This window comes from Acipenser ruthenus, chromosome 9 (genome assembly GCF_902713425.1).
Source record: "Acipenser ruthenus chromosome 9, fAciRut3.2 maternal haplotype, whole genome shotgun sequence".
NCBI lineage: Eukaryota > Metazoa > Chordata > Actinopteri > Acipenseriformes > Acipenseridae > Acipenser > Acipenser ruthenus.
The window spans coordinates 11041183-11054843 of record NC_081197.1 but is presented as its reverse complement, the minus strand read 5'-3'; the positions used below and the strand labels follow the sequence as shown (position 1 = coordinate 11054843).

Sequence of the window (13661 nt, the reverse complement as noted above, 5' to 3'; positions counted from 1 at the left end):
CAGCAAATTAGAATAGGTCTAGATGTTTGCAGCCCTTCAATTACTGCTTGCCTAATGGAAACCACTGTCATTTCTTGATATAATAATCAACCTCTAATGAAATTGTCTTGGTAATCAGATCCATGGTGAATTGCATTCCCTAAAGAGATAAAGCAAGGAAGCGTACGTTCAGAAGGTCCCAGCAGGCTCCTAAGCACATTTAATTATTGTTAAATTACTTCAGCGTGTGTTCAGTGTCCTGCGAGAGCTCTGTAAATGTTTCTACAGTACTCTTTTTACTTAAATCACCCGCTAATTGGACCTATCATTTTTTTTTTTTTTTAATTACCAGTCTTCTTTAACACCATGTTTTAAGGACTTGTTATCGCCTTTGAAGGTATTGCAGTACTGTATATTCTTGGGAGAAGCTCTGAAAGAATAACAGGTTGTGGATCAGTTCAGGATTATTGAGGTGCGTTGGAAGAGCATTGCAGGGAAGCTCCCATAGCATCTTGCCTGGTTATAGCGAGGGCTACAACTAAGGACATTTCCACAAATGTTTTGCATCTAGAAAAATAGCTTAAACTGTGGTCCCAAAATATTGACACATTAGAAATTAACATTTCTTTCTTAAACAGTGTTATGTTCTATATGTTAGTGAGAATGATTGTATATCAGTTGTATATGGGGACATTTATCTTTCAATGCTGTCTGTTGATCTAAAAAAAAAAAAAAAAACTGATGACCTAAATACCACCATTAACCTTCCAAAGTGGACCGCTTTCTGCTGTAGTTTTATTCTCATCTATGATAGAAATATATCCGTTCTGTGAAAGGGTAGCAGTATTTAATCTTCAGCTGTGTAGATCCATGAGGTATAGAGATGACAGAGGCCTTAATTGAAACAAAGAATATTTTAAAGCATGGACGCTTTCATTGTGTTATTTCACAAAGCCAAGTCATTACATTTTCCCTCACAGCCATTTTAATACATTCTGTTAACATGACAATAGCAAAAATAAGTTTAGTAAATTACATATGGGAGTGAAATAGCTGTCAATGCTTTTTATAGGTACACATCTTTTTTTATGAGTATAAATGTTTTTTTACAAGTACAGATTTATTTTACAGATTCATATATTTTTTTACGAGTCTACAAATATATTTTACAGGTACAAATCTTTTTTACACACACAAGTATTTTTGTCAGTTCTCCATAATTACACTCTATATTACAAGGATTTCAGAAGATGAGGAAACAAACCTATAAATGCTGTGCTTAATGTTTCTACCTACTTGAGTGCCTTTTTAGTGCTCCGGCCTCCTGAGAATCTTCGTGCAGGAACAGTGACTGCAGAGGCACTAATCACAGTCAGACTGGAGGTTATGCCTTGTGTTTCCCATCCGCGCTTTAGCTGTCTTCACACACAGGGAAAGCTCAGCTGGTGATTGCAATGTTATTAGCATACGCAATAATAATGGCCCTGGCTAATTATTCAGAAATAATACTACAGTCAAAACCGTTTTACTGTGTGCAATAAATCTGTACAGAAGCACTGCGCATATCTGCTTGACCTTAATTGATGGTTTGACTGTGTTGAAATCAGCAGCTAATTACAATTATTTATTATAGGAGCCCAAACAAGCCTCCATTGATACAATAGTTGAGCATTAAATGATGTGTGCATTTATATAGAGAAACTAAAAGTGTTGGCTTTCTGGTGCAGACATGGTCAAACTGGCTATGTTTCTGGACAGGGCTTATTTTTAAGATTTTCATTATCATTGACTGTACTGGATGTTCTGTTTCAGACGGGAATCCAAAGGGAAAGTTTGCCCTTGGGCTGGTCCAGAATGAGTGGAAAGTGTATGTGAAGAGACCCCTAGACCGTGAAGAGCAGGACATGTACTTTCTGAACATCACAGCAACAGACGGGCTCTTTGTAACGAGGGCTGTGGTGGAAGTCACTGTCATAGACACTAATGACAATAGCCCTGTCTGTGACCAGGTTAGAACAGTATTATTTGATTTACATCCCATTGTTGTCCCTCCCTATTCATCGTCTTTGTTTCTTTTTTCCACTGAATATTAAAAAGAAGTCTACTTTGAATTCTACCTGGATTGTTGATAGGCCCTAGTTTCTAGTGATTCCGAGTCAAAATCTGAAGCCTTGTTAGATCAAAAGCTTTTCAGTGGGGAACTGTGAAATCAAGATGCTGATTTTCTGTGCTTCTGTCCTAACTATCTCATTTACTGTATTCCTGTGCTGTCCATTGCTTTTTGTTAATGATCTATGTTATTATCTTATTTTCTGCCTCTGTATCAATAGGTCTCATATAGTGCCTCGTTCCTTGAGGACATATCTCCAAATAAAGTCATTTTGAGGATCAGTGCTGAAGATGCAGATATCGGTTCCAATGCCGAAATCCGGTACTCACTTCATGGAACCGGTGCTGATGACTTTTTCTTGGATGCAGAAACTGGTAAGCATGATGCATCATCATCATCATCATCATCATCATCATCATCATCATCATCATAATAATAACAATAATAATAAATACACATTTCTTACCATATAATTAGTGGTTGGAAGGTAGAGATAATATGTTAAACACATTTCCATAGCTTTGTCAAGAAATGTTTTTAGAAGGCAATGTCCAGCCACAATATACTACCATTGCTATAATGTAAATGCATGTTCTTTCACCTAGCACAGGTCTAGGTATCTAGGAGTTGAACTTTCTACAGAAGGAACTGCCTCACCCATGCAGTACGTATTTACTGTCGCGCCCCCTCTGACGTGTGCCCAATTGTCAATTTGTTCAATGTCTTTGATTGTAATTGCTTTCCAGGTGAACTGAAGACCTTGTCCCCCATGGATCGAGAAGAGACCCCCGTGTATAACCTGATTGCCAGGGCCACAGACGGAGGGGGACGATACTGCCAGTCTGAGATAGTCCTGGTGGTGGGGGATGTGAACGACAACCCTCCTGTGTTTTCAGCCAGTCATTACACAGCGTGCGTTTATGAGAATACTGCCACCAAAGTCCTGTTAACTAGATTGCAAGCCACTGATCCAGATGTAGGTATGTAATTTCAAACACAACACATCTTTATATATATATATATATAACCTGGGGGAGTGACTATCCAAAACCTTTAGCAACCCGGGTACTGGTAAGGATTGATCATTGATATTTCTGTTTTAAGTTTTCAGATATGCACGGATATTTTTTTTTAGAAAAGTGTTTGCTCATAATGCTACTGCAGTTATAATGTATGTGGATATGTTGTCCAGTTATGTTAAGGGGGTCAGTGTTTCAAGTACTCCTACCTCCTCCATGTTGCAGTGTACTCCTTTTTCTTGCCCATTGCTATTACAGACACTTCTGCCCGATAGAGTTTTCAGTTGACACTAATTAGGTTAATTATCTCAATCTGTCCAGTTTAGGTATGTCATATAGAACGCCTGGTGATTTTAATTGTGCATCCAGTTAGAGTTTACTGTCTGATACTAAAACCTTTGATGGTTGCCTCGTGCAGAAAAAAAAAACAACAATGTAGTATTCGATCAAAAGTTTGCAGTGAACTGAAATTGAAGTATCAGTAAAAAAAATGCACTGATCCATTGGTGGTCAGAAATGATCTACCAGGAGGGAGTTTTCTTTAAGAAGCATCAGTATTCACACTGGAAGTTGTCACTAGAGGTAAAATGTAATTACCCAGTACATTGGGAACCAGCCAAACTAAAACCATGCCAAATGATGTCCTGTATTGCTGTCAAAGTGCTCTACTAGATACTGGGACACCTATTATATTGAAACTTTGTGCAATCTTTATATGTATCGCTGCATCTATAAATTTAGAGTTGCCCTATTTGCAACTTTCCTGCAGCCACACAAGAAGCTATAATATTTGAGAGTGAAAGAATATCATAATTTTGAGAGCTTATAGTGTGCACTCTCCATATGCCAAGTTCTACTGTAGCTTCTAGTGCCCACCTTAGGTGTCAGGACCCAAGCACTTGTTGACTTTAAAAAATAAGTTAATTTGACTGTAATTTGTCAATCTTTTGTGCTAGGTCTAAACAGGAAAGTGGTGTATTCTCTGGTGGACTCTGCAAGCGAACACTTCTCCATCGACAAGTCTTCTGGGATCATCGTCCTTGAGAAGCCCCTCGACCGTGAGCTCAAGGCTTTGTACAACATCACAGTGAAGGCCTCAGACCAGGGGCTGGCTGTAAGGCTCTCTTCTGTGGTCACGGTTACCATCAAGGTTCTGGACATTAATGATAATCCTCCAGTTTTTGAGAGGCGGGATTATTTGGTGACCGTTCCTGAAGACGTCGCTCTGGGTACCAAAGTTCTGACGGTATACGCTACAAGCAAAGATATTGGCAGCAACGCAGAAATGTACTATAGCATTAGATCTGGCAACGAACATGGGAAATTCTTTATTGATCCTCAGTCAGGTACGTTTAGAGAACATTTTTTAATTGTTATCCTTAGAAGTGATTGGTTCTGATACAAATTTTTTAAGAATGTCAGTTGCATTTTATCTGTAAAGCACCTGTTCTAACCACCATTTAAGGATATTTTCAGAACTGGTTAGAAATAGAACCGAGTTCTCCATGCGCTCACAACCTAGTCAACTGTGACAGCCACATATTTGGGCTAATAATTAATAAATGTGTTTTTATTTGTAAGTATGTGAAGTACTTCCCTGCTCCTGGATTCCAGCATTTTCTTTAAAGGGTTTTTGTTTTTGGTATGCAGGAGTCATCTCAGTTTCGAAAGAACTGGACTACGAGATGTGTAAAGATTATTTCCTCACTGTGGAGGCCAGGGATGGGGGCACTCCTCCGTTAAGTGCTGTGGTAACAGTGAATGTTGACCTGACGGATGTGAATGATAACGCACCAACGTTCAGCCAGAATATCTACAACGCAGTGATCAGTGAAGACTCCTCCATTGGGGATTCTGTTGCCATGGTATACTGACTATTGTTGTTTGACAATTATATGCTATTAACAATTCAGACAAACTATCCATGCACATGATGCTGTGCTTTCAAATGGACATATGTATAGCTCCCTGTCTTTAGAGGAGGTACAGAACAGGCAATGGCAGTTAGAGTTGACCTAATCTACTCTGCATCTCTCTTTTCATACTTAAGCACTTTTATAATAGTCTTGACATCCAAAATAATTTTACAGTGGTTTCTAAAATAAACTTAATGGAATTGACCTGGACTAAAATTACACTGGCATGAAGTGATGCTATTTTGTCTTACATTTTTTATGTATTTATTTATTGACAACAAATGAGGAAATGTATTAAGTAAAGTGTGATCCAAGAAAAAAAAAAGAATGATTTATCCTGTTAAAGGCCTGGTATAGCTGGATGAGTACAGTTCTGCTACCTTAAACGATTAACAAATTGCTTCATATTTGCTGACAGGATTGCATTTACGTGGTTTTTCTAAGATTGTCTCCAGTAATGTAAGCACAGCACATGCAGATATATCCTTTGTCTATTGAAGCTGGATCATTTTTCAATAACCTACTTGAAGTCTTTGTCCTTATTTCATGTCTTTTTAATGTATTTTCCTTTACAGCTAATGGCTGAGGACTTGGACAGTCTAGTAAATGGGGAGATTGTATTCTCTATTGTGAGTGGAGATCGGGAAAATCAGTTTTTCATTGATCCCATCACAGGACTAATGAAGGTCAATAAGCGTCTCGACAGGGAGATGGTAAGAACAGACCCTTTCTGTTGCTTTATATTTCCTGTCTGTGCTCACAATGGGGATATATTTTGAGTAATAACAAAATAAGAGATTTTCAATATTTTTGCCAAGATAAGCAATTTTTTTTTTCCTGAAATATTTATTTTGGGAATGTGCTGTGCTGCCTCCTGTGTTAACTTGAATTTAATCAACACAGTATAGTATGTATCATAGGGGTGTAATAATACACTAATGTAACAGTACTTATATGCAGGTCACTGTATCATGAATCTGATGAGCTTTTTGAATTATGCATTATAAAATCAAATGTTCATTTAATAATGGACTACTTTGTTAAAAGACAAAAGAGTGTGAGGGGGGGGGGTCCCCACTGTCACACTAGAATGTTTTTTGTGTTTTTTTAAGTTAAAACTGTGCATTCTGAACCACTTCTGAGTGGTTTATAAGAGAAGAAATGGAGCACATTTGCATAAAAAGATTGTTAAATATCTACTGTAACTGTTTATTATACAAGAACGTTCCTAACAGTTTCTTTTGCATTTGTGTACTTCCATAAAAGTATTACAGTTGTTTCCTGCACAAGCAACTGTTGACTATGCTCAGGTGTCTCATGCTATTTTACTGCATTTAATCCTGTACTTTAGAGTACTGTAATCTGTCAAGTGTTATTTAATCTGTAGTATTTTGTATTTAATTATATCCTGATGCAATTTAATTATATCCTGATGCAATTTAATCCTGTACTTTATAGAGTGCTGTAATCTGTCAAGTGTTATTTAATCTGTAGTATTTTGTATTTAATTATATCCTGATGCAACTATCACTGACACTGTTATCTGCTCCATTATTGAACCGTATTTTGTCATACTTGTACTTGCTAGAACAAAAGTCATTGTATTTATCTTGCTCTTAATTGTATTATTACTTGTACTGCGATTCTTGGAATGTATTTGTTTACGACTGTAAGTCGCCCTGGATAAGGGCATCTGCTAAGAAATAAATAATAATAATAATAATAATAATAATAATAATAATAATAATAATAATAATAATAATAATAATAATAACTTCACAGAAGTGTCTAGGTTAACCATTTTTGTTTATAACTAATTTCTAACATCGTTGTAAAGACTGTCTCCTCAGATATAAAATATATATATATATGTAGATTACCGGTGCATATAATTTAATATTAATAATTAAGCAGATAAAATGACATAAAAGTATGACACGCTCTCCTCCTCGCACTTGGTTTGCTTGTCTGTCGCTTCGAACTGAACTCCCCACCTCCGTTTAGCCAGGCTATTTATAGTTTAAAAATCGCTAATTGAAATGAGTGGGAATGTTACCTTTTTTTTTTTTTTGAAAACATATAGCGTAGATTACATGGTGCTTTATGCATGGTTAATTCACTGAAAGTTTTTGCTTCACTGTACGTGCATTATAGAGAGGGAGTTATTTTATTTTGTATTTTAGTCAGATGTGTGTTGTTATGTGTCCCGCGGCACCCCCCACCCCCTCCCCCATGTATAACGCTTATGTTGTGTGTCCCCCGAGACCCGTGTTATAGGGAGGGAGCACTGTACTTAACAAAAGGCCTGCATGCACATACTATGTATTTATAAAGAAATTATAATATTGTATTCCTGATTGATTCTCTCTCACTTAACACAGAATATTGTATTTATTATATAGAATTACCTTCCAAAAATGTGGTTGACAGATTGGTAGGTTAGGTTCAGGGGCATTAAGACGGCGCAGAGAAATCCAGAATGCAACGTCAAGAACCCAGTTCCTTATACACAGTAGTTTAGTGGTTAAAAAGAGGCTATGGCATGACAGCGGGAACGTGGGTCACCCCCGGATCTCCAGTATTCGTGATTGGTCAGTGGGTTGCAGTGGTGAGGCAACATTCGAATTTGGTAGAAAAAATGGTGGTTAATTGTTAAAAAAAAAAAATATATATATATATATATATATATATATATATATATATATATATATATATATATATATACATATATGCATATGAATGCACCTCACAATAAATGAATGTACACTGTGTTACAGAAATGTCTGATAAGTGTTTCCTAAAGTATTGCACAGAATACACTTGAAAAAGTACACTCCCACCAGACTGAGAAGTGCAGGGGTTTAATAACGGATGGCTGAAGGTTATCTCTTCCTGCAGTGAAATGAAAAGGGGTGTTTAGGAGAGGACAGAAAGATAATGTGTGAATTCAGCATTCGGAATTAATGTGGAAAAGGGTGTTGCTGATTGATGTGTCTCAACTCCTTTGCAAAAACCTAGTATCAGCAAGTATGGGCAGGCCTCACAGGGAATTGTACACAGTACCAAACCCCTAATAACAAATGGCTGACTGTACTAAAGTCGATACTGATGAATTTTACATGGGGATTCATTTTTTAATTTGTTTTTATTCGATTTATTCGATGTTTTTTCTTTTGCTTTGTTTTTTTCTTAAGGTGTCTGGATATTCACTGGCAGTACGAGCTATGGATAGTGGTTCGCCTTCAATGTCATCTACAGCAATCGTGAACATCGACATATCTGATGTGAATGATAATCCTCCCGTCTTTACCCCAGTCAACTATACAGCAGTGATTCAGGTACTTTACTAACTTTTATCATGGCTTGAACCAAAAATTAACAACAACAAAAAAATTAGCACAAACATTTGTGGGGTCTAAAAAATAGTCCAAACAACTCTATTTAAAGTCCATGTCCAGATCATTCCCATTTATCTGCCAGGGCACCGCCCCCAATAATTCAACGACCAATCAAAATACACGTGGAATTGCCCTCATCAAAGATGGCCGACTAGGGAACAGTGTCTGGGGAAATAATCTGGATTGCCCTTCACAAAGATGGCATCTTAATTGAACTCATTCTGCCAACCTTAATGAAGGGAGGATTTACAGCTGTTTCAGCACTTTCTAAAGTCAGGAGGTCAAAACTTTACCATGGCAGAGTCTGTTTACCCCACCACGCTTTGATAGAGGGCAGAAAGTAGGTTTTAAAGTTGCTTTTGTTATTTAAGACTGAACAAGTTACAAGTAAGCTGGCTTCAGGAACATACTTATAGGTTAAAAAGATAAGTTGCTGATATATTCATAGTTCATAAAAAGAAAGAGAAAATGCAGGTTCAGTTCTATTTATTGTGTCTGTGCTTAAACTGTCCCTAGAACATAAAATTAGCTAAGCACATAATAAGTTCACTATATTTATTTTGGTTCAATGCTTATTATGAGGTGTATTTTATTAGTTTCTTTATAAACAGCCATAACAGATACAATTCTACAGCAAACACAGTTGGTACATAAATGGAAAATAGTATTAATCTAAAGGATATTTTAGGCTAGAGCTTGGTGACCACCTACAATGTAATTTGTTTTCCTCTGATAGTACGCTTTTTATAAAATAATAATAATAATAATATGGTTATGTTTAAATAAATACTGTTCTAATTTGTTTTGATTTTTTAATCAGAGTCATCTGGTTTTCACTTTATTGAAGGAAAATGGTTCTACTACAGATGCTTGTGGCCTGGATATAGTTACAGTTTAACAAGTACTGTTAATGTTAATAAGCTTTTAAGAACGCAATTAGAAGTTATTGTAAAGGCTTGTTTTCCTGGAGGAGTAATTTGAAAACTTGTTCAAAATGGCTTACAGCTTTTTTTATTTTTATATATATTTACTTGGACTAGAGTGATGCAATGCTTACTGTCAAACCAGATTGTATGGCAGTTTTCCCCATATAGATTTTTAAACTGTGTACCACAGGTCTTTAAAGAGAGAGAGGGTGTAATTAAGCAGTACCACAAGTCTAGTGCCTTTGGTGTGTTCATCCAAACCCACATATAGAATATCATATGGGTTTTAGGGACTATCACATATGTCACATACGTACGTCACAAAAACAAGCTTGCATTTTCTCAATATTATTATGTGCATGAGCTTGCAATACTCATTCTGTGTTTATATGTTTTCTCGTATGGATATTTGGGGTGTTTGTTTCTAAGAAAGCATGTGACTTGTAAACAACTTACTGGATTGATTTGAAAATATGTCTTCATAATGGGGGAGTAATAAAACACGCAAATTTGCAAATGATTGCAGTCACAAACACCTACCCATAACTATTAATAGATCATTGGGCAATATATTTTGGGAGCCCACATTTATGTGATTTACCATGTTAAGCTAACCTCCTTGCAGCTCACATTAAAATTGTGCTGGTATTATGGTGTGCTTCACACTCTCTGCGTTATGTCTATTTGCAGGAAAATAAACCTGTAGGTACCAGCATGTTACAGCTTACAGTCAGAGACATTGACTCCTCCCACAATGGACCCCCCTTCACGTTCACTATCCTGTCTGGCAATGCTGGCAAGGAATTTATATTGGAGCAGACTGGAGTTCTGAGGTCTAATATAGTCTTCAGACAGGAAGAGGCATCAGAGTATGCTCTCCATGTGCAGGTAAGCTTGTATTGATACTGTGAAGAAATTGATAAGATATTGCTCCCACAGCCAGGTGTCCTCTCCTCACATAGATATATGCACTGATGCGTACTCCTTTAATATATTTTTCTTTATTTATGAAAATCCATAAAAATATATATAGTGCACAATGGAGGCTATTTCCAAAGCATTTTTGTGTGTTTAACCTGTTCATGTTATTGTACAAGAATCAAACAACTAAGCAATGTAATGCACAGACCTTTGGGCCCTTCCATCTTGTTTTGAACCATTTTTGTAAGTTATGTAATTAAAAACTACAGTAATAATGCTTTTAAAATAGGCCGCATTGTGCTTTCTTTTAAGTCTCTAGTAATCAGAATCAATGGTTCACTGTTATTTTTTTTATACTACCAAATGCAGTTGGTTGTCAATGTGCATATGGGTCTGATTTTTAAGGGATAAACAATGATAATGGTTGAATCGGTAAAAAATAAGCAAGTGTTTCGAGTGCCGTAGGTGCAGATTCAACACTTTGAGTTGTTTATGCCACTTAAAACATTTCTTCCTAATTGATACTTGTTCATTCAATTGGTTGTTAATTTGGTAAATGGATTTGGTTTTTTGCTCTTTTGTTATGCTTAGTTCAAACAGTTTAAAATACATGTCTTTCATATTGTGGGAATGTTGTCGTGAGTTCCTCAGAGTTTGAGTTTGAAATCCCACTTACACAGATAAAAGTGTCTGTTGTACGTGAAGATAGTAGTGAGGACTGTGTTTTAGATGTAGAACATGAAAGTGGCATTAGTAAAATCAAAATGCAGAAAACAATGGAATGTGGACCAGCAGCTATTGAACGTTTTGCCGAAGCTAAAACAGATGAAGACCTAAATATCATTGCCAGCGATCGGTTTTGTACTCGGGCAAAATGTAAAGGGGCTGTAAGCTTGTTTGAACAATGGTTAAATGAAAGAAAAACAAAAACTGAGTTTACATCTAATGTCTGTGTAATTGAAGGAGATTTACTAAGTGATGATGAGATTGCTGTTGTTCCTGAAACTGTCCAGAAGATATGTGAAATAAAATTTAGAATGAGCGAAGTTTATATGGAAGTGAATTTGTAATTATAAAAAATATGTTTTAATTATGTTGTTGCTTAATTGTATTACTTTTTTTAACAATATAAAGTGCTAAACTGAAATCGCAAACCCTTTTCTAACTGTTACGTTTGAAATGTGTAATACTATAGTTAACTTATTATTGTAGTGATTGTTGAGTAATAAAATGCTATTCGCTTTTCTGTTGAATTTTGTGGTTTCATTGACGAATCAACGCTTTTCTGTGGATTCGTAGCATAAAATGTGCATTCGTTAATCAACAATACATCTGCCCCATAATCCCCTTCTCGTCAATGCCACACAGCCACTTTTAGTTAGAAGATTTGTAGAATTAATTAGTCAAAAGATCAAAGTGTGACTTCACAATAATGTTGTAAAAGTTAGTTACCAAATTTACTGATGAGTAAGGACATTAAAATGTTTCCATATTTCTACTTTTAACTTGAAACATAAAACTTATATAAAACTTTTTTTTGCAGATTAGGTCATATCATATTTTTAAGTAAACTTAAATAGAATGCTATTTACTTTACTTACTAATTGTCTGCAGAATTTCTTCTGGAATAAACAGTCAACCTAATTTACCACACAATACAAACAGGCCCTGTTGGAAAAGGGTGGTCTGACTGTTTGATCACAAAAAAGCTATACTAAGAAAAGAAAAACAAAACTACCAGTATCATTTAGTAGAAGAACTTTGAAACTCGGGAAAACATTTAGTAAGATACAAAAGAACGACTGTGAAACAAATTATAATAGCTTGTCTTAAAAAGCAGTCTTGAAATCTTTAAGCTATTTTCTTCCGATGCCTCAACACACAGTGCTGTTCTGTGGCCAAAGTTATGTCTGACAGCATTACATTTACTTGCTTTCATAGTGGGTGTCAGTTCACTGTCAGAATGATGGGGAAGTTGGCATCCAGTGTGTGCCTGGGCTGTGAACCCTTTATCTTCCATGCTGTGGGGCAAGGACCCCAACCACTGAGCTATTCATAGCTAGTATAATAAAAAACGCAAATTATGGGTGTACTTGCTAACAATTTCTTACTTTTCATAGCTTTGGTTCTGTTTTTTGCTTCCCTCATACAATTGTGAAGTTTAATTTATAACTGCAGTTTCAGATGGATATTTTGAGTCAGACACACTTTTCTCCCTGGCTCAAGGAGGTATGTTGCCACACCATTTGTGTACACTGTACAGTATATATAAAAACTTAAGGCTTTTATGGTTTATTAAATATGATTGCACAATGATTAGAAAAGCTAAGACAAAACATTTTCTTTCTGTTTTAAAGGCCAAAGACTCTGGCAGGCCCCAGCTTTCCTCCACCACCTCCATCCTTATCCGCATAATCGAGGAGAGCATCCACAAGCCGATCGCCATTCCTCTGGAGATATACATTGTGACGATGGAGGATGAGTTTCCAGGGGGAGTCATCGGGAAGATCCATGCCACGGACCAGGACGTGTATGATGTGCTCTCCTTCACCCACAAGTACCAGCAGAAGAGTCTGTTTAAAATAAACAGCCAGGATGGGAAGATCATTGCGCTGGGGGGGTTGGATACGGGGAAATACGTGCTGAACGTCACAGTGAGCGATGGCCGCTATGCTGTGCCTGTGGATGTCGTGGTACACGTGGAGCAGGCGACCCCGGAGATGCTGCAGAGCTCGGTCACCATTCGCTTCGAGAGCATCTCCCCAGAGGACTTCGTCGGGCTCCACCTGCGCGCATTTAAGCGAACCCTTCGAAACTCTGTGGCCACACAGAAACAGGACACTCTTCACATCCTCGGCATCCAGCCGGTAGCAGGGACGAACCAACTGGACATGCTGCTTGCTGTGCAGACGCCAGGTGGGGGGTTCTACAAGGCTGCCTACCTCATCCAGAAGCTGAGCACTTCCAGGAAACACCTGGAAAACATGCTCCGCATCTCAGCCATCCTGGATAAGAACTGCTCAGGCCTGGAGTGCCAAGAGAAGCTTTGTGAGCAGATGGTCTCCCTGGACTCCCACTCACTAGTGGCCTATAGTACAGCCAGGATCAGCTTTGTGTCACCCCGTTTCTACAGGAACACCAAGTGCACCTGCAGTGGTGAGTAGTGGGACTAAAAGTCCTTTGAAAGTAAACTTATGTCCATCTTTGAATAAGACAGTCAACAGCTTAGTAAGTTCACAACATCTCAGATTTTTTTAAAAGATGTTGTATGAAAACGATATAGGATGTAATCATTTAGAACATTTGAAAGTAAAGGTTTTACCAGCAGGTCTGACATGTTATGCTTCATTTGGCATTGCTAATTTAGAGGACAGATTGGTGATTTAATTTAC

The 13661-nt window shown here is 37.2% G+C and overlaps 1 protein-coding gene across 7 annotated transcripts in view; it reads left to right on the top strand.

Moving 5' to 3' along the window:
- Positions 1-13661, top strand: part of fat3a (FAT atypical cadherin 3a) — a 180139-nt gene that overhangs the window by 146597 nt on the left and 19881 nt on the right. For all 7 annotated transcript variants that reach the window (XM_059031131.1, XM_034923644.2, XM_034923642.2 and 4 more), the window contains 9 exons: positions 1792-1988; positions 2310-2463; positions 2836-3069; positions 4065-4454; positions 4759-4973; positions 5600-5737; positions 8219-8362; positions 10039-10236; positions 12627-13425. In XM_059031131.1, coding sequence (XP_058887114.1) covers positions 1792-1988; positions 2310-2463; positions 2836-3069; positions 4065-4454; positions 4759-4973; positions 5600-5737; positions 8219-8362; positions 10039-10236; positions 12627-13425 — 2469 coding nt within the window. The remainder of the gene's footprint in view (positions 1-1791; positions 1989-2309; positions 2464-2835; positions 3070-4064; positions 4455-4758; positions 4974-5599; positions 5738-8218; positions 8363-10038; positions 10237-12626; positions 13426-13661) is intronic.